Genomic DNA, 26,951 nt, shown 5'->3' on the forward strand with positions numbered 1-26,951 from the left:
CCATGAGTTGGGAACCCACTTCACAGCAACTAACAACAACGAAGCTAAATAAAGACCTTGGATGTGTTCCTACCTGATTCCACCACCATACACAGGCAAGTGAGACCCAGGGAGGTGCAGCTACTTGCCTGAGGGCCCAGGGAAGCCAAACATATAGCTGCCCCGGCAGCTGCTTTGGTCTGTTTTTTATTATCGTCATGTGCTGGCTATGCTGTCTACAAGTGTAGACCATTCCCATCAACCTGCCCCTGGCTTAGTACGCCACTCCCTCTGCCACCACTATGAACACTGCTGCTGGTGTTGCTGGTATTGGTGATTGGACAGTCCTCCTTGGCCTGGAGGGCGGGGGATAGAGGAGAGAGCAGCTGTGCTGAGAGTTCTGCCATTAACAATACCCAGGTGTTTCTGCTTCTCTTTGGTCCCTTCTCCTCCTGTTGACTGAATAACCCAGACTTGAAATATCTCAAGTTAGAAGCTGGCATACATACAAAAGATGATATGTTGAATAAAATAAAAATGTATGTATTTTAGGAGGGGAGGGCATAGTGAAAGTTGAATATATATTATTGCCTAAGCCCAGGCATCTGGTTAGGAGGAACTGCAAAGACACTTCTCTACCTGGTGGTCATCTTTTAAGGATCCCAGAGTGGGATGGTTGTCCATGTTTTCTCTCCTATAGAGAAGAATACTATCCCAATGGTTTAACAAGTGTCTGTACAGAGTCCCAGCTTCATTCCTGAGATTTTTGAAAATGATTTTGGGAAGAGACACGCTTCATAAAGGCCATTTCTAGCTAGGCCTGTATTGTCAATATATCCCAGGATGATGTGGAATGACATTAAGTGGTACCACAGTGAGAGATTCCAGGGTTTGCAACTAGATAGGGTAGGCTAGAATCTTCTGGACCACTGAGGTTAATGCACATGAATGATGGCCACCTAAATCTTATAAGGGCCGAATGTTTAAGGTTCCTTTATAGGGTATTTCCTAAGTGTGTAAGGTCAATTTTACAGAATTACTAGACACTGAAACTGCGAACCTCTTGAGTCACAAATATAGATCCACTTTCTGGATTATAAAGCTAATTCCCCTTGGATAGATTCTAGCACATGAGGTGAAATTTTCAATTTATCTTTCAAACTTTGCTTTGGTGTCTGCTATGAGACAGACCTAATTCCTTTGCTATAATCACAGATTTTTCTCCCACTTTTTAAAAACTGTAATCAAGAACAGAAAATTTTTTCACTCAAACTAAGCATCCTAAGGTAACTTTAAAATGTGATGACGGTTGCACATGATTGATGTAATTAGTGTCACTGAATTGTACATGTGAAAAATGTTGGATTTCAACTGTTGTTATTTATATTTTTACAAGAAACAAGAAAAGAGTGATGATGAATGTAGGTGGTGAAAATACATTTGATGACTCATAATTAGATAACATCCAACTTGGAAAGAAGAACAGAAAGGTACTTTTTACTAGAGAAAATGTAATGAGATGTTACCATTATTTAGGGTAGAATACTGGTACTTTACAAACATAAATTATAGCTTTACAAAAACGCTAGTACTTACATTTGAATATCCTAATTTCACATGCTTAAAGCCCTTAATTAAAAGAAAAAAACAGCAACAACTCAATTGTAAGTTGACAAACAGAACAAAGTTCCTTACCAAAAATAATCACTAGAAGCCAATAGTTAACATACTTTTACACAGATTATTTTTATAAAATTTTATGTTAAAATCATAAAGGGCATAAACTAGAAGCTATTAGTAATTATTCTGCAATGGTGAATACTGGGTTCATGTTGCTATTTTTAGTGGTATTTTTCCTGTACAATCTATGTGGTCCCCTATTAATTTATCTTTCCCATTCCTCCTCTTCAGAATTTCTTTAAGTTTAACGGCTTTTTTTTAACTATTCAATGATAATCCAGAAGCAAGAATACAGCAGAAGCAGATAATCTTTATTATATTTTCACTAGAAACAGAGCAGACAGCAGGTTCGCGAGGTATGTTTTAACGATTTTTTAAAATCAGGCTTCAGTAACAATGATAAAAAAACGTACAAAAAAAAAGAGCTATACCACAGTAACCAAAAATGAGCCTTAACTACACAGATATTTTGGTCACTAATAAAATCTTCAAGGGCACAAAAGCCAGCAGCATAAAGTAACATAAAGGTAACGACTATGTGAATTTTTGACATGTCAAAACGTACCCTTGTATTTTCTTAATATTCTTCTTAAACATGGAGCAATTATTGTTATTCAGCCAAACATCAAACATGCACAGAGTATTCCTAGAAGAATACTCCCTGAATATTGTCAAAACTAATACTAAGCTTTTTTTCCCTCAAAAAATTCCAATGAATCCTGATTTCACTATATGTATTAGTGCCAGTGGTATGCAAAATTGATTTTGTTTTCCAGGTCGAATAGCAGATTGACTTCGCATTTGGTGGCCAGCTGTATGTACCCTAATTTTTCACCTCTTATTTTCTTAATAAATTTTACATTTCATAAGCCCTGAGTTATTAGATAACCTGCTAGTGATTGTATGCTTTTAATTTATACTTTACCCTACTCAATTTGAATCCCTCGTAGTAAGTATTTAAAATTATTTACAGATGGTTATAACTAATGCAATGATGTAATTCACTGCTAGGATAGTTAGATTTCTAATAAGGCCTGTAACTAAGAGTTGCATATTTTATGCATTTTTAAACTTGCTAGGAGCAATCCTTAAAATAATATCTATAATTCTCTGGCAATAACGAGTGCTTTTCATTTTGCTTACTTCTACATGGACAACCAGATTCACTTTTTTCCTCTCTCTTGCAAACCAACTCTTTTTTATCTTTCCCAAACATAACTGCTACAGTTTTTCAACTCAACAGGTGCCAAACTGAATGGAGAATCTGATCAGCATATTGATGTCTGTGATGCCTAGCAGAGAAATATGCCCAAATAGGCATTCAATAAATGTTCGTTTCACATGTAATGAATAAGCTGCAAGGCAACTGTTTATGAGTCATATGCTGTTTACCATACACTGTAACTAATTTTGTTTAACCAGGGAATCCAGGTCACCAGATTAATTCACACTCAAATGTGAATCCAATACTTTGAAATAAAAAAAAAGATTAAACAATTCTTAGAAAAAGTAAACAAGTTAATCATAGTTGCTTTTTTTACTGTAATAGTGGTGGACAGGAAAAAAAAAAGACAATTACTTTCCACTAAATTTCATGTACAACTAAGTGAGGGGGAAAAAAAAACTTAAGTGTTAACTAATTCTTATTGTCTCCACATTTATCCTTGTAGCTTTTTGATCATCTGTTTATCCCTGTCAGCTTCTCTAGAGAGAGGAATTTTATTATCTAAACGGATTCCTCCATTTTTTAGGTACATACAATTAGTGAAAAACTGGTATAAATATAAGATTACATTTTCATATCATGCCATATTTCTGCATTTATTTTTGCAAACATTCAATTTTTCCTATTTTAATGATTCTGTGTAGAATATGAAATAGTCTGCCAACTTACTATGAGATGCCTGCTTATAAGATTCAGTTTTTGCTGATAGCTTTGAAGCATATTGCACACTTCTCATCTAGTGCATTAATAAGGAACTACTACTCTTTTTTAGAAAGGATACACTGGCAAATTCTTAAGTTAATGGCTTTGGCCTAACATTTTTAGTCAGTTACAGGACAATAGCAATGGCGAAAACATTGGCGATACAGTTCATGGTTCGGTTCTCCCATCTTACAGTGCAGGTTCCTGAAAACACACAAAAACAGAACTTTCGAATACCAGCAAAACATCCAAATGACCTAGACATATATGTATGTATGTATATATGTATATATATATATATATACACACACAGTTTTCAATAGGTTTTACTATCCTATTTCCTTCAGTCAGTTAAATCTTTACCTTTCATATTTGTCTGAAGGCACACTTGTCACTAGGTACAAAGCAAGTGTCTTGAGAGAGTTCCTTTCAGAATTTAACAAGAGATAAATCAGCATTTGATAAAAAGTGCACTGTTTGACGTCACTAGAAGTTGGCTTTTGTTTGAAATCAGCTTTAAGAGCTCTTACCATCGGATGTGGTATCCCAAAAGCATGAGCTGGCTGTGTGAAAGCCATATGCACTCTTCTGCACCACTGCACAGGTCACTAAAAATAAAGCCAGAGTCAGAACACATACAAAGAAAGACGGCAGTGTCTTGGTTCAGAGATCTGAGAGCTGTAAAAATAACTGAAAACAAAATATTCAGCAAAAGGATTGCAACAAGTAAGTCTATCATCTTGACTACCCAAATCATGGTTTAGACCCCACTGGATCTAGTCTGTTTGTTGCCCATTGCCATAACCACTGGCGATTGTATGGCAGTAAATTTCTGTGCCAAATTGTGTGCTTTGTCCCGTAGGCATAATACAGACACGGATAAAAAAAAAATATTCACCTTTATAAATTATGTAGTGGAACTTCACACTCCTACAAGTAAGGAGGCATGAGACAACTGAAAGACAGTAGGACTGAGGGGGTTTCAGTGGAAAGACATAACTAATACAAACGTAAAGACTAGTACTACCCAGGAGAAGCAGATAGCTGGCAGTGGCTCAGACTGCTTTAGAGTAGAGGTCTCTATTTTTTAGTTAACATCACATATTATTTTTGAATCAATAAGTCAGTCAGAAGTCCTTCATATCCTATTAATATCCAATTTAAGTGTCTACCATTCGTATATATTCTCTAAATTAAGAAAAATTCACAAAGACAAAGGTGAATAAATTAGTGAGGAAGAACACTGATACTTACCAATATATTTATAAGCTTTTCCCAACTTAACCAAATGGGCTAAGGATTGTTCCACTATGCTTGCAGTCCATTGGTTGATATTGTCTTGATTATAATCTTCACCACCCAAGACCCCATCTATACACTAAAAGAGCAGAGAGCAGTTAAATTAGCCCAAAAGGATGTTTTACATAAATAGCAAAAAATTATTCAAGATATCAAATATTTTGAATAGACTCGACAGCACTGAGTATCAAATATATTTATAACCCAGTAAGATATTTTGGAAAATATGCATTTGGTAAATACTTATTACGCAGGGTCTCTAATTGCTTAACAGCTTTCAAAGTGTTTCCACATGTGTTATCTCACTCGATCACGCACTACGGGGCATATAAACATAAATATGACACGGCCTCTGTTGTAAAGAACCTAACAGTCAAGCAGAGAGGCTAATAAAAGAACTCTGATATCCCCAACACAGGAAGACTAATTGAGAGTAATAAGTTAGGTCATAAAACGATCATAGCGGAGGAGATTAAAAGACAGTGATACCAACTGGTTAAAGAATGACTTTGAAACAGCTGGGATTTGAACTGAATCTCATGGTAGAAACCAGGGCTTCAAACAAGCTCCTTCCATTCAAACCCCTGCTGAGAATTTGCATTTCTAACAACTTCCCGGGCAACGCTAATGCTGCTGGTTAGGGACCAATTCTTTGCACCACCAGTACAACAGTTGTTCTCAAAATTTATTATACATAAGAGTCACCTGGGGATCTTGTTAAACTGTAGATTCTGATTCAGTATATCTGGGGTGGAAATGCAAATTCTCAGCAGGGGTTTGAATCAGAATGAATTGGCATTGCCTGTTACCCATTGCTGTTGAGTTGATTCTGACTCCTAGCGACCCTACAGGCCAGAGGAGAACTGGCCTGTAGGGTTTCCAAGAAATGGCTGGTGGATTCAAACTGCCAACCTTTTGTGCACAGCCAAGCTCTTAAAAATTGCACCACCAGGGCTCTGCTATAAACATAGGATGGGGTTAACTTAAAAATATACTTCTCATATATAAAAACTATATTATCACTTATACTATGTAATTGCTTAGCAATAAAACAACTAGCACATGTGCCACTGAAAGTAAATGATCAACAAACATCATTTTTTAGAGGTTCTAGAAAAGAGAAGGTTAAATAAATTTTCCATACTGCTTATTTGCATACACTTCTGACACGCAATAAAAGCACTGGATGTAGTACCACAATTCTAAGTTTTAAGGCCAGTTCTGCCACCTACTTATTGTGTGATCTTTAGCAAGTAACATAACCTCTCCAAGCCCTTCTTCCCTAATCCTTCAACTAGGAATAACAGCATCATCTTATCAGGTTGTTGTGAGGATGAAAGGGACAATGAAATGAGATAACAAGTGTGCTCAGCACAGTGACCGTAAGCACAGAGTAAGTACTAAAATGATATTAAAAATCCATTGTTGTCAAGTACTCAGAGAGACCCAATAGGACAGAGTAGAACTGCCCCATAAGGTTTCCAAGGAGTAGCTGGTGGATTTGAACTGCCAACCTTTTGTTTAGAAACCAAGCTCTTAACCACTGTGCCAATGTTAGACATTATTATTATTATTATTGCTGCTATCGTCAGTTTATATTCATGCACTAGAGACTGAATAATAAAAAGCAATCATGCATTTCATTGATAGAATCCAGCTTAAAACGCATCTGCGTGCACACGCGCACACACACGCACACACAGCTTTCATTTACTTCAATTAGATTGTGGTAAAGATTTATAGGAGAGAAGCGGGGCCAAGATGGCAGAACAGATGCTTCCGGCGAGCCCTCTTACAAAAAAGACCCGAAAAAACAAGTGAAATGAGTATATTTATGACAAGCTAGGGGCCCTGAACATCAAAGGCAAGCTTAGAAAAAGAACTGAGGGACAGGGGGAGGAAGAGATGGATCAGAAGCGGAGAGGAGTTACCAGACCTGAATTGCCAGGAGCCCTCAGGCACCATTCCTGGGAACGGCGGTGGCAGGCTGCTACTAGCGTTCGGCCGCAGTTTCCTCAGGGAGAAGCAGCCAACCACACAGCATACTCACACCTCCGAAACCAGAGAAGAACGGTGCTCTCGGCAAAAGCTAAGTACTTGCCTACATTTTACTACACCCCCCGCCCCCAAGCTGGCTTCAGCGGCTGTTGATATCCCTGGGCCTAGGACAGGCCCTGTTGAGCACCGAGAGCCATCCCCCAAGCCCTGGAGAAAGAATAAATTTGCAACTGGGGGAAAAGATAATTTGACAGCTCCACTAACCAGGGAGCTCAGGACAGAAGTGACTCCTGTCCAGGCATAAACGGACAATGGACTTTGAGTAACTTTCCCCTCTGCATGGACCTGTGTGGGCCTGTTTCAGGAGAACAGGCCCTTGTTGGTAGACTACAAATGTTTCACCTGTGTAGTGGAGAGGTGGGTGTTTGATGTTTGACTTTGCTTTGCCTATTAAACAGGGTTCTCACCTACCCACATCAGGGGCCTAAGGACTGGTGGCTCCACTCAGGTCACCCAGCCACCCGCGACAGGGGTCCAAGGATAACTGGTACCTCCCAGTCCTTAAAAACAAAAACAGTGGGTGCACATGGTCCATCTGCAGAACCCACCCACTTGTACACTCTAGGGAACAGGCACACGCATTCCTCAGAGACATTTGGGGGATGATTCTCAGCCTCCTGCCTTGTTCAGAGTGTGACCCCCTGCTGCAACCAGATACCGGTACCTACACCAATCACCCCTGCCCCTCTAAGACTGTAAGACATAAGACAGAGCCTGAACCACACACTTGATGATCAGCTACCTGGACACCTGAGCTGAATTCATACAAGAAAAGTAAATGGACTCCTAGATTGATATACCTGATAACAGCTCTAGCCATCTTGGGACAGGACGTCAGAGCCCCAAAGATGAAAATAATCAAGCTAGCTCACTCAAGCAATCCATCTGGGCATATCAAAACAAAACAAAGCAAGAAGCTATGATACAGTAAGCAAACATAAACTAGTACATAACTTATAGATGGCTCAGAGACAACACTTGATATCAAGTCATATAAAGAAACAGATCATGATCGCCTCAACAAGCTCTCAAAACAAAGAATCAAGGGGTCTTCTAGATGAAAGTGGCTTCCTGGAATTACCGGAGGCAGAATACGAAAGATTAATATACAGAACCCTTCAAGACATCAGGAAGGAAATGAGGCAATATGCAGATCAAGCCAAGGAACATAAAGATAAAGGAGTTAAAGAAACTAAAAAGATTATTCAGGAACATAATGAAAAATTTAATAAGCTAGAAAAATCCATAGACAGCAAATCAGATATTCAGAAGATTAACAATAAAATTACGGACGTAGACAACTCAGTACAAAGCCAGAAGAGCAGAATTAAACAAGAAGCCAGAATTTGTGAACTTGAAGATAAAGCACTGGGCACCAGTATATCTGAAGAAAAATCAGATAAAAGTATTTTAAAAAATGAAGAAACATTAAAAGAATCACGTGGGACTCTATCAAGAGAAATAATCTACGAGTAATTGGAGTACCGGAACAGGGAGGGATAACAAAATACAGACAGAATTGTTGGCAGAAAACTTCCCTGATACCATGAAAGATGAGAAGATATCTAAGATGCTCATCGAACTCCACATACGGTCGATTTTAAAAGAAAGTCACCAAGATATATTATAATCGAACTTGCCAAAACCAAAGATAAAGAGAGAATTATAACAGCCGCTAGGGATAAACAAAAAGTCATCTACAAAGGACACAGAAACCATGCAGGCAAGAAAGCAATGGGATGACATATATAAAACACTGAAGGAAAAACATTACCAGCCAAGAATCATACACCCTGCAAAATTGTCTCTCAAATATGAAGGTGAAATTAGGACACTTCCAGATAAACAGAAGTTTAGGGAATTCATAAAAACCTATCCAAAACTACAAGAAATACTAAAGGGAGTTCTTTGGTTAGAAAATCCATAGTACCAGGTATCAACCCAAGACTAAAAAACTGGGCAAAGCAATCAGATGTCAACCCAGAGAAATCACAAAAATAAATCAAGAGTAAAAAACACTCAAAATAGGGAAACAGTGATGTTATTATGCAAAAGAAGACAACATTAAAACAATAAAGAGGGACTAAGAAATGTAGTCATAGATCTTTCATATGAAGAGGAAGACAAGGCGATACAAAGAAATAAAAGTTAGGTTTAAATTTAGAAAAATAGGGGTAAATAATAAGGTAACCACAAAGGAGACAAACTATCCTACAAATCAAAATAAAATACAAGAAAAAAATAGAGACTCAGGAGAAACAAAATCAACAATGATGACTATAAGGAAAAACAATATATAAAGATAATATACTCAGCACAAAAAATTAAGTGGGAAAAAGAAACCGTCAACAACACACAAAAAAAGACATCAAAACAATAGCACTAAATTCATACCTATCCGTAATTATGCTGAATGTAAATGGACTAAATGCACCAATAAAGAGACAGAGAGAGGCAGAATGGATTAAAAAACATGGTCCATCTACATGCTGCCTAAAACAGACACAGCTTAGACTTAGATACACAAATAAACTAAAACTCAATGGATAAAAAAAAAATATTTCAAGCAAACAACAGTCAAAAAAGGGCAGGAGTGGCAATATTAATTTCTGACAAAATAGACTTTAAAGTTAAATCCATCAGAAAGGCTAAGGAAGGACACTATATAATGATTAAAGGGACAATATACCAGGAGGATATAACCATATTAAATACTTATGCACTCAATGAAAGGGCTGTAAGATACATAAACTCATCAGTATTGACAAGTGAGATAGACAGCTCCATAATAATAGTAGGAGACTTCAACACACCACTTTCAGTGAGGGACAGGACATCCAGAAAGAAGCTCAATAAAGACACGGAAGATCTAAATGCCACAATCAACCAACTCAACCTTATAGTAATATACAGAACACTCTACCCAATAGCAGCCAAGTATACTTTCTTTTCTAGTGCACATGGAACATTCTCTAGAATAGACCACATATTAGGTCATAAAGCAAGCCTTAGCAGAATCCAAAACATTGAAATATTACAAAGCAGCTTCTCTGACCATAAGGTCATAAAAGCACAAATCAATAACAGAAAAAGCAGTGAAAAGAAATCATACGCTTGGAAACTGAACAATACCCTGCTCAAAAAAGACTGGGTTATAGAAGACATTAAGGATGGAATAAAGAAATTCACAGAATCCAATGAGAATGAAAACACTTCCTATCAGAACCTTTGGGACACAGCAAAAGCAGTGCTCAGAGGTCAATCAATAAATGCACACATACAAAAAGAAGGGCCAGAATCAAGGAATTATCCCTACAACTTGAACAAATAGAAAAAGAGCAATGAAAGAAACCCACAGGCACCAGAAGAAAGCAAATAATAAACATTAGAGCAGAATTAAATGAAATAGAAAACAGAAAAACAATTGAAAGAATTAACAAGACCAAAAGCTGGTTCATTGAAAAAAATCAACAAAATTGATAAACCATTGGCCAAACTGACAAAGGAAAAACAGGAGAGGAAGAAAATAACCTGAATAAGAAATGAGATGGGCGATATTACAACAGACCCCAACTGAAATGAAAAGAATCATATCAGATTACTATGGAAAATTGTATTCTAACAAATTTGAAAACCTAGAAGAAATGGCTGAATTTCTAGAAACACACTACCTACCTAAACTAACACAAACAGGTAGAACAATTAAATAGACCCATAACAAAAGAAGAGATTGAAAAGGTAATCAAAAAACTCCAAAAAAAAAAAAAAAAAGGGCCCTGGCCCAGAAGGCTTCACTACGAGTTCTACCAAACTTTCAGAGAAGAGTTAACACCACTACTACTAAGGTATTTCAGAGCATAGAAAATGATGGCATACTACCTAACTCATTAAATGAAGCCACCATATCCCTGATACCAAAACCAGGTAAAGACACCACAAAAAAAAAAAAAGTAAATTACAGACCTATATCCCTCATGAACTTAGATGCAAAGTTCTTCAACAAAATTCTAGCCAATAGACTTCAACAACATATCATATCAAAAAAATAATTCACCATGACCAAGTGGGATTCATACCAGGTATGCAGGGATGGTTCAACATTAGAAAAACAATTAATGTAATCCATCGTATAAATAAAACAAAAGATAAGAATCACATGATTTTATCAACTGATGCAGAAAAGGCATTTGACAAAGTTCAGCACCCATTCATGATAAAAACTCGCAGCAAAATAGGAATAGAAGGAAAATTCCTCAACATAATAAAGGGCATTTATACAAAGCCAACAGCCAACATCACCCTAAATGGAGAGAGCCTGAAAGCATTCTCCTTGAGATCCGGAACAAGACAAAGACTCCCTTTATTACTACTCTTATTTAACGTTGTGCTGGAGGTCCTAGCCAGAGCAATTAGGCTAGATAAAGAAATAAAGGGCATCCAGGCTGGCAAGGAAAAAGTAAAAGTATCTCTATTTGCAGATGACACGATCTTATACACAGAAAACCCTAAGGAATCCTCAAGAAAACTACTGAAACTAATAAAAGAGTTCAGCAGAGTATCAGGGTACAAGATAAACATACAAAAATCAGTTTGACTCCTATACACCAACAAAAACAACACTGAAGAGGAAATCACCAAATCAATACCATTTACAGTAGTCCCCAAGAAGATAAAATACTTAGGAATAAATCTTACCAGAGATGTAAAAGACCTATACATAGAAAACTAGAAGACACTACTGCAAAAAACCAAGAGACCTACCTAAGTGGAAAAACACACCTTGCTCATGGATAGGAAGACTTAACATTGTAAAAATGTCTATTCTACCAAAAGTGATCTATAGATTTAATGCAATTCGGATCCAAATTCTAACGACATTTTTTAATGAGATGCAGAAACAAATCATCAACTTCATTTGGAAGGGAAAGAGGCCCCGGATAAGAAAAGCATTACTGAAAAAGAACAAAGTGGGAGGCCTCACTCTACCTGATTTTAGAACCTGTTATACAGTCACGATAGTCAAAACAGCCTGGTACTGGTACAACAACAGGCACATAGACCAATGGAGCAGAATGGAGAATCCAGACATAAATCCATCCACATATGAGCAGTTGACCTTTGACTAAGTCCCCAAATCAGTTAAATGGGGAAAAGACAGTCTTTTTAACAAATGGTGCTGGCATAACTGGATATCCATCTGCAAAAAAAACGAAACAAGACCCATACCTCACTCCATGCACAAAAACGAACTCGAAATGGATCAAAGACCTAAATATAAAATCTAAAATGATAAAGATCATGAAGAAAAAATAGGGACAATGTTAGGAGCCCTAATACATGGCATAAACAGTATACAAAACATTATACAGAATGTAGAAGAAAAACTAGATAACTGGGAGCTCCTAAAAATCAAACACCTATGCTCATCCAAAGACTTCACCAAAAGAGCAAAAAGATTACCTGCAGACTGGGAAAGAGTTTTTAGCTATGACATTTCTGATCAGGGTCTGATCTCTAAAATCTACATGATACTGCAAAAACTCAAGTACAAAAAGACAAATAACCCAATTAAAAAATGGGCAAAAGATATGAACAGATGCTTCACTAAAGAAGACAATTCAGGTAGCTATCAGATACATGAGGAAATTGCTCACGATCATTAACCATTAGAGAAATGCAAATCAATACTACAATAAGATTCTATCTCACTCCAACAAGGCTGGCATTAATCCAAAAAACACAAAATAATAAATGTTGGAGAGGATGTGGAGAGACTGGAACACTTATACACCACTGGTGGGAATGTAAAATGGTACAACCACTTTGGAAATTGATTTGGCACTTCCTAAAAAAAGCTAGAAATAGAACTACCATACGATCCAGCAATCCCACTCCTTGGAACATATCCTAGAGAAATAAGAGTCTTTACATAACAGATATATGCACACCCATGTTCACTGCAGCACTGTTTACAATAGCAAAAAGATGGAAGCAACCAAGGTCCCATCAATGGATGAATGGATAAATAAATTATGGTATATTCACACAATGGAATACTATGCATCAAAAAAAAACAGTGAGGAATCTGTGAAACATTTCACGACATGGAGGAATCTGGAAGGCATTATGCTCAGTGAAATTACTCAGTTGCAAAAGGGCAAATATTATATAAGACCACTATTATAAGAACTCAAGAAATATTTTAAAGAGAGAAGAAAATATTCTTTGATGGTTACGGGGGGGAGGGAGGAAGGGTGGGAAAGGGGTATTCCCTAATTAGATAGTAGATAAGAACTACTTTAGGTGAAGGGAAAGACAACACACAATACAGGCGAGGTCAGCACAACTGGACTAAACCAAAAGCAAAGAAGTTTCCTGAATAAACTGAATGCTTCGAAGGTCAGCATAGCAGGGGTGGGGTTTTGGGGACCGTGGTTTCAGGGGACATCTAAATCAACTGGCATAATAAAATCTATTAAGAAAACATTCTGCATCCCACTTTGGAGAGCGGCGTCTAGGGTCTTAAACGCTAGCAAGTGGACATCTAAGATGCATCAATTAGTCTCAACCCACCTGGAGTAAAGGAGAATGAAGAACACTAACCACACAAGGTAGTTACGAGCCCAAGAGACAGAAAGGGCCACATAAACCAGGGACTACATCAGCCTGAGACCAGAAGAATTAGATGGTGTCCGGCTACAACCGATGGCAGCTCTGACAGGCAACACAACTGAGAATCCCTGAGGGAGCAGGAGAGCAGTGTGATGCAGACCCCAAATTCTCATAAAAAGACCAGACCGAACGTTCACTTGAAGCTCAATAAAAGTTAATTAAAAAAAAAAAAACAGACCGAATGGTCTGATTGAGACTAGAAGGACCCCGGCGGTCATGGTCCCCAGACCTTCTGTTAGCCCAGGACAGGAACCATTCCCAAACTTGACTCTTCAGACAGGGATTGGACTGGACAATGGCACAGAAAAAGATACTGGTGAAGAATGAGCTTTTTGGATCAAGTAAACACTTGAGACTATGTTTGCATCTCCTATTTGGAGGGGAGATGAGAGGGCAGAGGGGGTTAGAAGCTGGTGAAATGGACACGAAAAGAGAGAGTGGAGAAAAGGAGCAGGCTGTCTCTTTAGGGGGAGAGTAATTAGGAGTACGTAACCAAACCAAAACCAATCCCAGTGCCGTTGAGTTGATTCCGACTCATAGTGACCCCATAGGACAGGGTAGAACTGGCCCATAGAGTATCCAAGGAGTGCCTGGCGGATTCGAACTGTCAACCCTGTGGTTAGCAGCCGTGGCACTTAACCACTATGCCACCAGGGTTTCCTAGGAGTATATAGCAAGATGTATATAAATTTTTATATGAGAGACTGACTTGGTTTGTAAACTTTCACTTAAAGCACAATAAAAATTAAAAAAAAAAAGATTTATAGGAGCCCAGGTAGCACAATGGTTAAGTATTCAGCTGCTAACTAATAGGTTGATGGTTCAAACCCACCCAGGCCTCCGCCAGAGAAAAACCTGGTGATCTGCTTCCCTAAAGATTACAGTCAAGAAAACACTATAGGACTCTGTCACATGAGGTTGCTGTGGGTCAAAAATCGACTTTATGGCACCTAATGACAACAGACCATGCTTCCTTGATGAGAAAATAAGAACACTCGTTTATTTTCAGGTTATCTACAAGGACCACTCCAAGTTCTGCTCTAAACAATGGTAGACACCATTTGGGGGGGGGGGTCCCACTCTAAATAAATCCGTTGCTGTCATCAAGTTGATTGTGACTCATGGCGACCCCATGTGGCAGAACAGAACTGCTCCATAGGGTTCCCTAGGTTGTAATTTCTACGGGAAGAAGTCCTGGCGTCACAGTGATTAAGCACTCAGTTGTTAACCGAATGGTTCAAGCCACTCCACAGGAGAAAGATGTCGCAGTCTGCTTCCCTAAAGATTAAAAAAAAGATTACAACCTTGGAAACCCTCTGAGGCAGTTCGACTTTGTCCTGTAGGGTAGCTATGACTCGGAATTGACGAGATGACAATGGGTTTGTTTTTGTTTGTTTAACCTTTACTGAAGCATGATGCCAGGTCTTTCTCCCATGGAGCTACTGGGTTGGCTCGAACCGCCAGCCTTTAGGTTAGCAGTCCAGGCCAAACCATTTGCACTACCTAGGGACCTACTATTAATCGACATTAACCTTCTTAATTACCATTAACCAGGAGGCCCATTAGACAATGAGGTCTTTAAACTGTGCTGTATTCCCAGAGCCCAGCTCAGGAACTTGTGATGTTGCAGATAACCCAATTAACATTGGTTGTTGGAATAATATTGCCTTTGATATACTGCCTGGGCATCCTATATCAAATATACTTTATGCTAAGTTTCAAAGTAATTCCATTTGTAACTCACTTTTTTCTATGAAGATTTTTTGTGTAAATTCTATTACTGATAACAAATAAAATATATCACATCACTGATAAGTGAGTGACTCTAAGACTTTAGCAGGTAAAGTACAGGGGAGCAGAGTAAAGAATCAAAGAAAATAAGAATGCCAGCAAGAGATAAGGAAAACAGAAGTAACTGCTGAAACTGAGGTAATCATCTAGGAAGTGCTAAAATGTTTTAATATGGCCCTCACTCTCAAGCATTTCCAGTGAAATCCCTCAATGGTAGAAGAGAGCTGGCTCATGGGAAGAGGGGAGGGAAGAAGACTGATGTATAGTTAAAAGTATTCTGTAGCATCCCTGAGAGTTCTTTAAAGTCTCATATTTCATATAAAAATCCACATGGAGTTGCTTCTGACTCCATAATGTATCAGAGTTTGTTTTTATTTAAAAATATTTTCAGTTAAATGATATACCTCACTTAACTCACTCTCTCAAATATTTAGGTAAAATCGATGCTCTAAATGCATCCGGTGGCTTCTAGCAGCACCTAGCCACTGCCAAGTTTATATATACCAGTTTAAGAAGCACAGTTCTTTTAATTTAAATAAATAAATAAAGGTAACACACATACATGGCTTTAAAACTCAAACAGAATAGAAGGGGTTACAATGAAAAAGAGTGTCTTCCCACCCTTCCCTATCTCCAGTCCTATTCACCAGAGAAAAACACTTTTAATGTTGCACCTGCTTGTTTTTATTTCTTCTAAGGGTTACTTACATATCTCCAAATATATTAGTGTGTCTTGTCAATTAAAGACAAGATCCATAGAGCTCCTGCTATGACAGATGAAACTGTACTTCCTTTAGACCCCCTGCCATCTTCCTCCTCCCCTTCTCACCATACAATGAATTCACTATTTTCCATTCCATATATTTACATTGCACTTTTCCCCAATTTCTGATATTTCCTTCCCCACGTAGGATTTTTCCTTAGCATGTCTGGCCTCTTGTTCCAACCGTTCTTCCTCCCCGTGGAGGTGGGGTGAGTTACCTCATTGCTGGGTGACAATCACTGCTCCACCATTCTCCTTTAGAAGAGCTCATCTTCCAAAGGGCTCGGGCTTGGGCATTTGGTTTCTCTATCCCTGTCCACCCAGATCAGTGAAGGGGACCAGCCTGGGCAAGGGTTTCTGCTGACTTACTTCCCCTGGGGTGTCTCTTCCAAAGCCTGAACCGAGTGGGTACGGAGTTAGCAAACTAAGCTACAACCTCCATAATGAAAGTGATATTTTGTTCACTTTCTAGCAACTCTTTTGTCTTTTCATTTGGGTCAGAACTTGGGTATAGAAGAAGGTACTATTTAAAAGGCCTCTCAAGGACTGCAGCATCCTTTCCTTCAAGTTCCATTGACCAAGAAGAGTCTCTCCTGACTTCCCACTTTGTACAATGAGGTAACTATCACTCTTGCTCTTCCCTTTACTTTCCCTCTCAATTTCCCTCATTTGTACTTTTATGTTGTAAAGGTTTTGACAACATTAGCATTCTGTTTTAACCCACTGCCGTCAAGTCAATTCCAACTCATAGCGACCCTATAGGACAGAGTAGAACTGCCCAATAGAGTTTCCAAGAAGCGACTGGTGGATTTGAACTGCCGACCCTTCGGTTAGCAGCTGTAGCACTTAACCACTATGCCACCAGGGTTTTCAGTACACACACACACACACACACATACAAAACCAAAACCATCAGGTAGATTCTGACTCATAGCGATCCTACAGGACAGAGTAGAACTGCCCCCAAGAAGCGACTGGTGGATTTGAACTGCCGACCTTTGGGTTAGCAGCTGTAGCGCTTAACCACTGTGCCACCAGCTCCGTGCGCGCACACACACACACATAGGCACACATACTTTTATAACATTAACATTTAAAATAATATTTGGCCCTGCTTGAATAAAAGTTATTTTATTCAAACGACAGAGCATCAATTTTAGAACATAGAAAATCTGTTTTGTAGGCTAAGAAAGTACTTAAACACCTTTCAGAGTAAGCCCCAAGATGCCTGACAGCATACAATAAAAATAAGAGATATCCCTGTGGAGAGTTACTGAATAAATATTTAAAATCTTGTTGTTTTAACACTAAGGTTTCTAACTTCATATCTGAAGTCCAAATATACAACTTAAAAAAAAATCTCAATCAATGACGCAAGCTTCGAGATGAACAAAATGTGCAACTCACCTCCTTAACGATATTGTGGGCTTCATCAGCATTAAAACCAACCTAAAGGGGGAAACAAAAGATGAAGCTGCTTTCAACACCAACTTCTATTTGTAGATTCAATGATACACACAATACCCTAAACTGGCTTAGACAGGTGTTAGGGATGGGAGACCATACTGATAAAGTCCATGAGGCTTACCACAGTTGCCAATCCTACCCAGAACACTTTTAACAAATACAGAACACTTTCCCGCCCACCACCCTGGAGATTTTGTTTCATCAGGTCTAGGGCAGGGCCTGGGCAACTACATTAAAAACAAAACAAACAAAAACTTGACTGGTGATTCCGATGAACATCCTAGATTGAGAATCATTGCATTATAAAGTTCCAGAAATAAGCAGATGGTAGATATGAAGATTTATGTGTTATCAGTCCATAGGAAATAGTTGCAGTGAAGTGAGAGAATGACATGGTTCACGAGAAGAGAATGCTTTATAATTTTCCGTTTTGTTTTTTAACTTATCCTAGGTAAAAATGTGACTTTCCTGAATTAAATTTTATGAACTGACTTACTAATTCAAAATTTTTATCCTTTTATCTAGTACTATAAATAGGTCTGCAAACAGTCTTTTCTTTGAAATGGCTTGCTAGAATTCTGAATTAAAAGCAAGTGTTAATTACATCCCAGTGTCTCAGAGTAGAAAACTAGGCTATGTGATTTAAGACTGAAATCTAAACCAAGCAAGACACTTCAGGTAATACATGATTTGCTTCCATGGAGACATTTTTATGTGTTTTATGACATCAGCATTTTTGTAAAAAACACTATACATGTGTAACTTAAAATGAGTCCAAACAAACTCTGAAAAAAAGCAGTTTCTGACATGTGTCATCTTGAGTATAGAATTACTCATTTAATTAAACCACAGAATTTCCCAACGTCAAAGGTGGAAAAATACACTACATATTTAGGAGTATTATGAAAAGAACTTTCATGTTTTGCCCCTATTAAAACTATCAGCCTACCTTAAAATCAGCTTCTTTAGTTTCAAAACTAGCCTTCAAATCAAATTATGCCCATTTTATTTCAATTTGGGAAACCAAAACCAAACTAGTCATCATGGAGTTGATTTAGATTCATGGTGACCCCATATGTGCAGAGTACTGCACTCCACAGAGTTTTCAATGGCTGATTTTTTGGAAGTAGATTGCCAGGCATTTCTTCTTAGGTACCTCTGGGAGAGTTCTAACCTCCAACTATTCGGTTAAAGTCACCTAATAATCAGGATGTACAGGGTGGCCATGGCAACACATGTAATTTTATTTTTAAATATATTCAGGAGGTACTGCAGGAAAGAGCCTTCTTAGGAATAGAAGTCTAGAACTTGTTGGGGGTATGCCTCAGAGAGTGAGCCAGCCTTTGAATATCTTGCATCCCAACTTCCCCAAGTCTCTATTTCTAAAATTAGAACATTTAAACATTTACCTTCAAAAGCTACCTGCTTCACAGAATTTAAATGTGGCTCTAACTTCTACAGAAGCCCACATGGTAAAGATGCCACCCAATGGACCAGAAGCCCTTCCACGGATCCAATCAATAGCATTTTATGCTCCACTTTTATTTTTTCTGCACCATTCACCTGTGGCTTCCGCTGGAGAGAAAAGGCCTCTGATTACTCTGCCCCTGCAGGCTTGTCACAGGTTATGCTGGGATCCAATAGACCTCATCCCTCTTGTGGTTAAAACGAAGCCAGAGATGGGTAGTCAGAGGCCTGGGTTCAAACTGAGCATCTGTCATCATTCCTGGCAGTTTTAACTTTGGGCAAGTCACTAAGCCGCCATGAAAGTCAGAGTCCCCATCAGTAACAGGAAGATAAGAGCTGACATCATTGGGTTCTGGTGAGGATTAGGAAGGCCAGAGTCAGCAAGCAAGGGTTCCTAATCCATAAAACACCTCCTCCCAGCCCACCCAGGCGAGAGCTCTCCGGATGGGAGTGGCTCTGCCACCAATGCCCTGATCCGCGAGACTGCGGCACCTGCTTTGGAGACGCCAAGGGGCTGAGGAAGCAACTGGGAAGACCGGTTCCCAAGGCCCGCCTGGCAGACGGGCGGTGCCCGCCACCCCATCCCCACCCCATGTACCCCAAGTCAGGCCTCCCAGCCCTCGGCCCTGGCCCCACCACCTGCCTCTAGCGTTCCTGCCGTCCTGGCCACCCAGGCCCCCAGTCCCCCAGCCCACCCTCCGGGCCGCGAGGTCGGTGGGACTAGGACCGGCAGGGCGGATGCCGGGTCCCGAGGAGGGACCCAGGCGTGGAGAACGCCGCAGTCCAACACGCCGGCCCGCCAGGCGCCCAGAGACCAGTCGGCAGGGACCCCGCGCCAGGGTGGGTGGGGCGGGGGTCGTTCACAGGCGGCCGAGGGGCGGTACCTCGTCGCAGGGGCGATGGTACTCCTCCATGGTGGCGCCGAATCTCCCCGGGGGCGGAGCAAGGGGCGGGCCGTGCTCCGCAGCGGCGCACTGGCCTCTAGGGAGGCCCCGCCCCTCTTATATCCTAGGGCCCGGCCCCACGCAGACCTCGGCTTTGTGTCGCCACCTTCGTGGGAGAGAGCGGCTGCTGGGGCAGTGGGAGATATCTCCCCAGGTGGAAAGGTGCCTCCCAGAAGGTAAATGCACTTTAGTCTGGGCGCCTCTTCCTCGATGCCTCCGACCTTTCTGGAAACAAGGGCTAGGTGCCACAGAGTTGGAAATTGTACCACTGTGTGGATCAGATGGGGAGACCTTGTGTTAGTCAGTTACTCTTGACTCCCTGTTACTGGTTGAGTGTTCACTGCTGTAGTTATTTGCACGTGTTCATTCATTCATCATGAAGCAAATAGGTGTTAATTAATGCAGTGGTGAACAAGCCACTTTAATTTGGCCACTTACTAGCTATGTGACTTGGAGAAAGCCTCAGTTTTCTCATATAAAAACTTATACCTCTATTTCACGAATAGGACCAAAGGAGAGTCTGTATGCATAACTCCTAAAGTAGATGCTCCTACACCCCTCCTCCTCCATGATTATTTAAAAAGAAAGATATAATTTATGGAAGAAGGGATACATATCTTTATAAATCTTAGCGGAAGAACAATGGCTACATTTATTAAGAAGTTACTAAATTCAAGATGATTCTAAGGATTTCCTCATTTAAACCTCATAATAACCCCACAGGTTTGGTGCTGTTACCATCATCCCATTTTTCCAAGATGAAACCGAGGTACAAAGTTTAAATAACTTGCTCAAGGTCATATATCCAGTAAATGGTAGAAGAGGGACTTAAACTCAAGTAGTCTGATAGCAGAGCCCAAGTTCTTAACCACTGTGTTAGCTTCCTATTGCCACTGTAACTTAGTGACTTAAAGCAGCACAGATTTATTCTCTTCAGTTCTAGAGGTCACAAGTCTAAAATGGAATCTCAGGGCTGTCTTCTTTCTCGAGGCTTTAGGGGAGAATCTGGTCCCTTTCCTTTTCCAGCTTCTAGAGGCTGCTTGCATTCCTTGGCTTATGACCCCTTCCTCCCGCTTCAAAGCCAGCAACGTAGCCAACTCTCCTCCCTGACCTCTGCTTCCACACTCATGTCTTTTCTCTCTGGCTCTGACCTTCCTGTCTTCCTCTTCATAAGGATCTTTGTGATTACATTGGACCCACCCAGCTCATACAGGGTGATCTCCCCATCTCGGTATCCTTAATTCAATCACATCTGTCTTTTACCATGTAAGGCAACATATTCACAGGTTCCAGGGATTAGGACATGGGTGTATTCGGTGGTGGGGCAGGGTGGGGGGGGGTCATTATTCAGTCTATCACAGCCAATATACAAATTTGTTTCCCAAAATCAAAGTTGGAAGGTTTATTAGTCTTCTAGTCCAACGCTCTTATTTTACAAGTAAAACTGGAGCCGAGAGAGGTGCACTAACTTGTACGAGGGAACATAGATATTAACCGGACCCTTGGGCTTCTGAATTGCAGATCCCTCCACTCTCTGCTCTCGTCTTATGAGTTTAGACACAACCAAGTATGATTGTTTATTTGATAATGTGTGGTTTGTTACTGGTTTTCCTAAATTGTAGGTCAAGTCAAGGTTACTTCAGAAAAGCTGTGATTGTAATCCATAGAGGTAGCATATTATCTCCTCTTTAAGGACACTTTTTACCAAAGTTATTACTATCCTGTGAACAATTTCAACATTATAATAGGAAGCTTAGTGGAGTCCTTGTAAACGCCTGTCTTACTTCCCTAAAGAACTGCTTCTGGGTGAGTCAAAACCCAAAGTAAGATCATCTTAAAGGTACAAGGGCCACACTATCACAACTCAGGTTTGTGCTATGTGGCAGGTAGCTCATGATAAATATAAAGTGAGGTGAAGAAGTGTTCCACTTGCCATTCCTGGTAATAAATTACCCCAAAACTTCGTGGCTTATGTATTTTATTGTATTGTGCTCATGGAGCCTGTTGTGCAGAAATTTGAACAGGGCACGGGAGGGATAACTTGTCTCTGCTCCATGATGTCTGGAACCTCAGCTGGGAAGACCCAGACCAAAAATCAAACCCACTGCCGTCGAGTCGATCCCTTCTCATAGAGGGTCTATAGGGTCGTTATGATGGAAGACCCAGAGACTGGGGATAACTTGATGCAGGGTGCTGTAATCATCCAGACTGTTCATTACATGTCTGGCACTTGGACTGGGAGGAACCAAGTATTAGGACTGCCAGCTGGAGCACCAACACGTGGACCCTCCAGGTGGCTTGGCTTCCCCACATCATAGCAGCCTCAAGGTAGTCAGACAACTTACTGGGAAGCTCAAGGCTCCAAGTGGAAGTGTTCGATCAAACAAAGCAGAAGCTACATTGTCTTTTATGATGTAGTCTTGAAAGTCACACAGGCTCACTTCCACAATACTCTCGTTGTTGAGGCAGTCAAAAGCCTACCCAGACTCAAGGGGAGGGGACCGAGAACCCACCTCTCAAGGGGAGAAGTGTCAAATAATTTGAGGGCCATGTTTTAAAATCACCAGAAGTGTATTAGTTAGCAACTTTTGACTGTAAGTAACAGAAGACCCAAGTAGGAAGATCTGAAAGAATAAGGATATTTTCTTGTATAACTGGAAATTCACAGGTAGAGATGTTCCAGGTTAGTTCAGTTGTTTAAGAATTTTTTGGAGGGCTGTTATGGGTTGAATTGTGTCCCACCAAAATACATGTTGTAAATCCCCTATACCTGTGGGTGTAATCCCATCTGGGAATATGGTTGCCTTTGGTATTTTTTATTTGTATGTTAATAAGGCCATATCAATTTAGGGTGTGTCTTAAACCAATCAATTTTGAGATAGAAAAAGAGATTAGGCACAGAAGTAAGGTGCCATGTGGAGAAAAACGAGGAACGCCCAGAAGAACACTAGAGAAGCTGAGACAAGTATTTTCCCCCAGAGTGGGCAGAGAGCCTTTCCCTCGAGCCAGCACCCTGAATTCAGACTTCTAGCCTCCCAAACTGTGAGAATAAATTTCTGTTCTTTAAAGCCATCCATTGTGGTATTTCTGTTATAGCAGCACCAGATAACTAAGGCAGAGGCCTTTGAGCCTTCCCTCTTTCCATGCCACTGTCCTCAAGACGTTAGCCTCAATAGTCATACATGGCTGCAGCAGTTCCATGGGGAACCACAAAGAATGAAGATACCGCACCCAATGAAGAAGATGGATATTGCCTTTGGTTCATAATTTTTTTTTTTAAGAAGGCAAATTTTTTTTTTAGATCCTGTGGAGACTTCTCCTCAGGTCCCATTGGCCAAGATTAGGTCACGTAGTAGTCCCCCTTCCCTTTGCAAAAGATATGGGAAAACATGTTTGGTATTTTCATTTGCTATAGCGGAACGGTAAACCCTGGTGGCATAGTGGTTAAGGGCTAAGGCTGCTAACCAAAAGGTCGGCAGTTTGAATCCACCAGGTGCTCCTTGGAAACCCTATGGGGCAGTTCTACTCTGTCCTATAGGGTCACTATGAGTCGGAATTGACTCGACAGCAATGGGTTTGGTTTCTTTTTTTTTTTAATAGTGAAACGGGATCCTGGTGGCTCAGTGGTCAAGAACTACGGCTACTAACTAAAAGGCCAGCAGTTTGAATCCACCAGCTGCTCCTTGGAAACCCTGTGGGGCAATTCTACTCTGTCCTATATGGTCATTATGAGTTGGAACCGACTCAACAGCAACGGGTTTGGTTTTGGTTTGGGGTATAGTGAAACGTGAGTTGGGCTAGCAAGGAAAAAGTGATGTGAAATAATTGTTGATAGGTCAGTCCTTCCCAATCTTTTTTCATGTTAAGGCCCATATAGGAGATGATAAGAATCATATAGAAACCCTGGTGGCATAGTGGTTAAGTGCTACAGCCGCTAACCAAAAGATTGCCAGTTCAAATCCACCAGGAGCTCCTTGGAAACTATGGGGCAGTTCTATTATACAGTTCCAAATATAGTTATACATTAGGGTAAGTTGGAGGGGCTTTAGGGCATCTTTATGGAGCATGTTTAAAAATATTTTCTTTATATAATTATAAGGAAAATAAAATATAAAGGTATTAAAAATTGAATTTGCAAAAATTTCCAAGTAAAATATTTTCATATATTTTAATGAGATCCTCAATTTTGCTTTCATGAACATTATATTTTAATATCTGGCTTTATGCTTGAATAGCAATAAGCAATTCCTGTTGAAGAGTTTTTAATAATGATTTTCCCCAAAATCTTAATAGCTTCTCTTGCTGAGAAATATTATTCATAGAAGCAAGTGATAAAACATTTAGACCCATTTTTGTTTTGTTTTTACTGGGGTAAATATGTATGTAACAAGTTGTTTTCAGCATTCTTCGTGTGTATGATTCAGTGACATTTGTTATGTTTACGGAGTCCCTGGGTGGCTCAAATGCTTAAGTGCTGGGCTACTAACCAAAAGGTTGGTGACTCGAACCCACCCAGAGGCACCTTGGAAGAAAGGCCTGGCAATCTGGTTCTGAAAGGTCACATCCATGAAAAACCTACGGAGTGCATTTCTATACATGGGGTTGCCAGTAGTCGGAATCAACTCAACAACAACTTTTTTTTTTAATTTTTGTTATGTGTATACACCTATTTTTAAACCATTCGCGTTATATTTTAAAGGCTTCTCTAATGTATAGGGTCACTATAAGTCAGAATCAACTCGACGGCACTGGGTTTGGTTTTGGTTTTGGTGATGATAGACTAGGTAATTCAGAGCAACACTTTCAATGACAATGAGAAGAGTTGGACAAAATATAATAGACATTTGCTTGAAGGAATTGGAACTTTAACAGTGTGAAAAAGAATTATGGATCCCAAAGGAGGCAGTGGTTCATGAGGGCAGTTAGCCACATATTCCATATCCTCCTCCTATTCCTAACTCTCCTTCCTCTGTTGTTCCAGGCGAATAGAGACCAGTTGTTGTGCCTTGGATGGCTGCTAGCAAACTTTTAAGACCCCAAACAAAAAAAAAAAAAACCAAACCCACTGCCGTCGAGTCAATTCCGACTCATAGCGACCCTGTAGAACAGAGTAGAACTGCCCCATAGAGTTGCTACCTCCAAGTTCATTTCGTAGTGCCTGGGGTCTTAAAGGAAATGCCACCAGGGTTTCCTTTAAGACCCCAGGCACTACGAAATGAACTAGGAGGTAGAACAGAAGCACTAAATATGTTATTAGCCCAAATAACTGGGATGTTCCGTGAAACCATGACCCTAAACATCCTTACCAAGAATCCAAATCCCATGAGGTTTTTGGTTGTACAAAGCAGCCTTAGCAGCTACTCTTTTTTTTGTCATTGTTGTAAAAATATCTATCACACAACTTTTGCCAGTTCAACTTTTTACAGGTGTACAACTTATCGACAGCAATTATAATAATTGGTTATGCAACCCTATCCTTAATCAATGTGATCTTTCCATCACCGTTAACCTCCCTTCCCCACTCCCTCCTGCCACTGGTAACCACTAATAAACTTTGTTCTCTATACATTTGCGTTTTCTTGTCTTTTTGTATTTGTGAGGTTGTACAATAATGTCCTTTTGTGGTTGACTTATTTCACTCAGCCTAATGTCTTCCGGCTCCACCCATATTGTGGCATGTATAAAGACTTCATTTCTCCTACTGGCTGAGTAGTATTCTGTTTTATGTAGGTACCACATTTTGTTTATCCGTTCATCTGTTGATGGGTATTTAGATTGTTTCCACCTTTTGGCTACTGCAAATAGTACTGCAGTGAACATTGGTGTACAAGTCTCTCTTTGAGTCTCTGCTTTCAAGTTTTGGAATATATACCCAGGAGTGGAATTGCTGGGTCATGTGGTAGTTCTATTTTTAGTTTCTTGAGGAAGCACTGCACTGTTTTTCACAATGGCTATATCATTTTGCATTCCCACCAGCAGTAGATAAGCATTCCAATTTGCCCACATCCTTGTCAACATTTTTTTATTTGTTTTTTTGATCTTAGCCATCCTAGTGGGAGTGAAATGGTATCTCATTGTGGTTTTGATTTGCATCTCTCTGATGACTAATGACGCTGAGCATCTTTTCATGTGTTTGGTGGCTATTTGTGAAATGTCTATTCAAGTCCTTTGCCTATTTTATGATTAGGTTATTTGTCTTTTTGTTGTTAAGTTGTCGAAGTTTTATATATGTTTTGGTCATTAGATTTTTGTTGGATATATGATTTCCAAAGATATTCTCCCAGCTTGTATTTTTACTTTTTTGATAAAGCCTTTTAATAAACAAAAGTTTTTAGTTTTTATGAGGTCATATTTATTTATTTTATCTTTTTGCTGTTTTCACTTTTATTATTTTACTAGATGCTCCATTGTTAAAAACTAGGCCTGACAGCATTGCCTCTGCTTGTTCTTCTAAGAATTTTCTGGTTTTAGTTTGCACATTTAGGTCCTTAATCCATTTTGAACTTGTTTTTGTGTATGGTGTGAGGCACGGATTCTGTTTCATTTTTCTGCATGTAGAAATCCAATTATCCCAGCACCACTTATTGAAGACACTCTCCTTTCTTCATCAAGTGGACTTAGCACGCTTGTCAAAAATCAGTTGATCACAGATATATATATATATAGTTTTTTCTGGACTCTCAATTCTGTTTCTATTCACATCTCTGAATTTATCTTTTTCCTTATATATGCTTTCTGAGACTATAATAAGATGCCAGGTGATTCCACAATCTATATTAACACTTTTGTTGCCATAAAGACTAAGTGCCACAGCCGCTTGACCTCCAATGCCTTGCCCTCAATCTGCATTTCATCCTCTGTTGATAATGTGTAATTTATGACATGTCACTTCATGTCATGAATT

General features: G+C 39.7%; 1 protein-coding gene across 1 annotated transcript; it reads right to left on the minus strand.

Moving 5' to 3' along the window:
- Nucleotides 1-1,949: 1,949 nt before the first annotated feature.
- Nucleotides 1,950-20,066, minus strand: DYNLT3 (dynein light chain Tctex-type 3). The gene is made up of 5 exons (XM_010601489.3): nt 19,988-20,066; nt 17,577-17,618; nt 4,841-4,964; nt 4,117-4,194; nt 1,950-3,790 (listed from the first exon to the last, which is right to left on the minus strand). Exons 1-5 carry the CDS (start codon nt 20,015-20,017, stop codon nt 3,714-3,716), a joined length of 351 nt encoding a protein of 116 aa, XP_010599791.1. The 5' UTR covers nt 20,018-20,066; the 3' UTR covers nt 1,950-3,713.
- Nucleotides 20,067-26,951: the final 6,885 nt, after the last annotated feature.

This window comes from Loxodonta africana, chromosome X (genome assembly GCF_030014295.1).
Source record: "Loxodonta africana isolate mLoxAfr1 chromosome X, mLoxAfr1.hap2, whole genome shotgun sequence".
In the NCBI taxonomy this organism is placed as follows: Eukaryota; Metazoa; Chordata; class Mammalia; order Proboscidea; family Elephantidae; genus Loxodonta; species Loxodonta africana.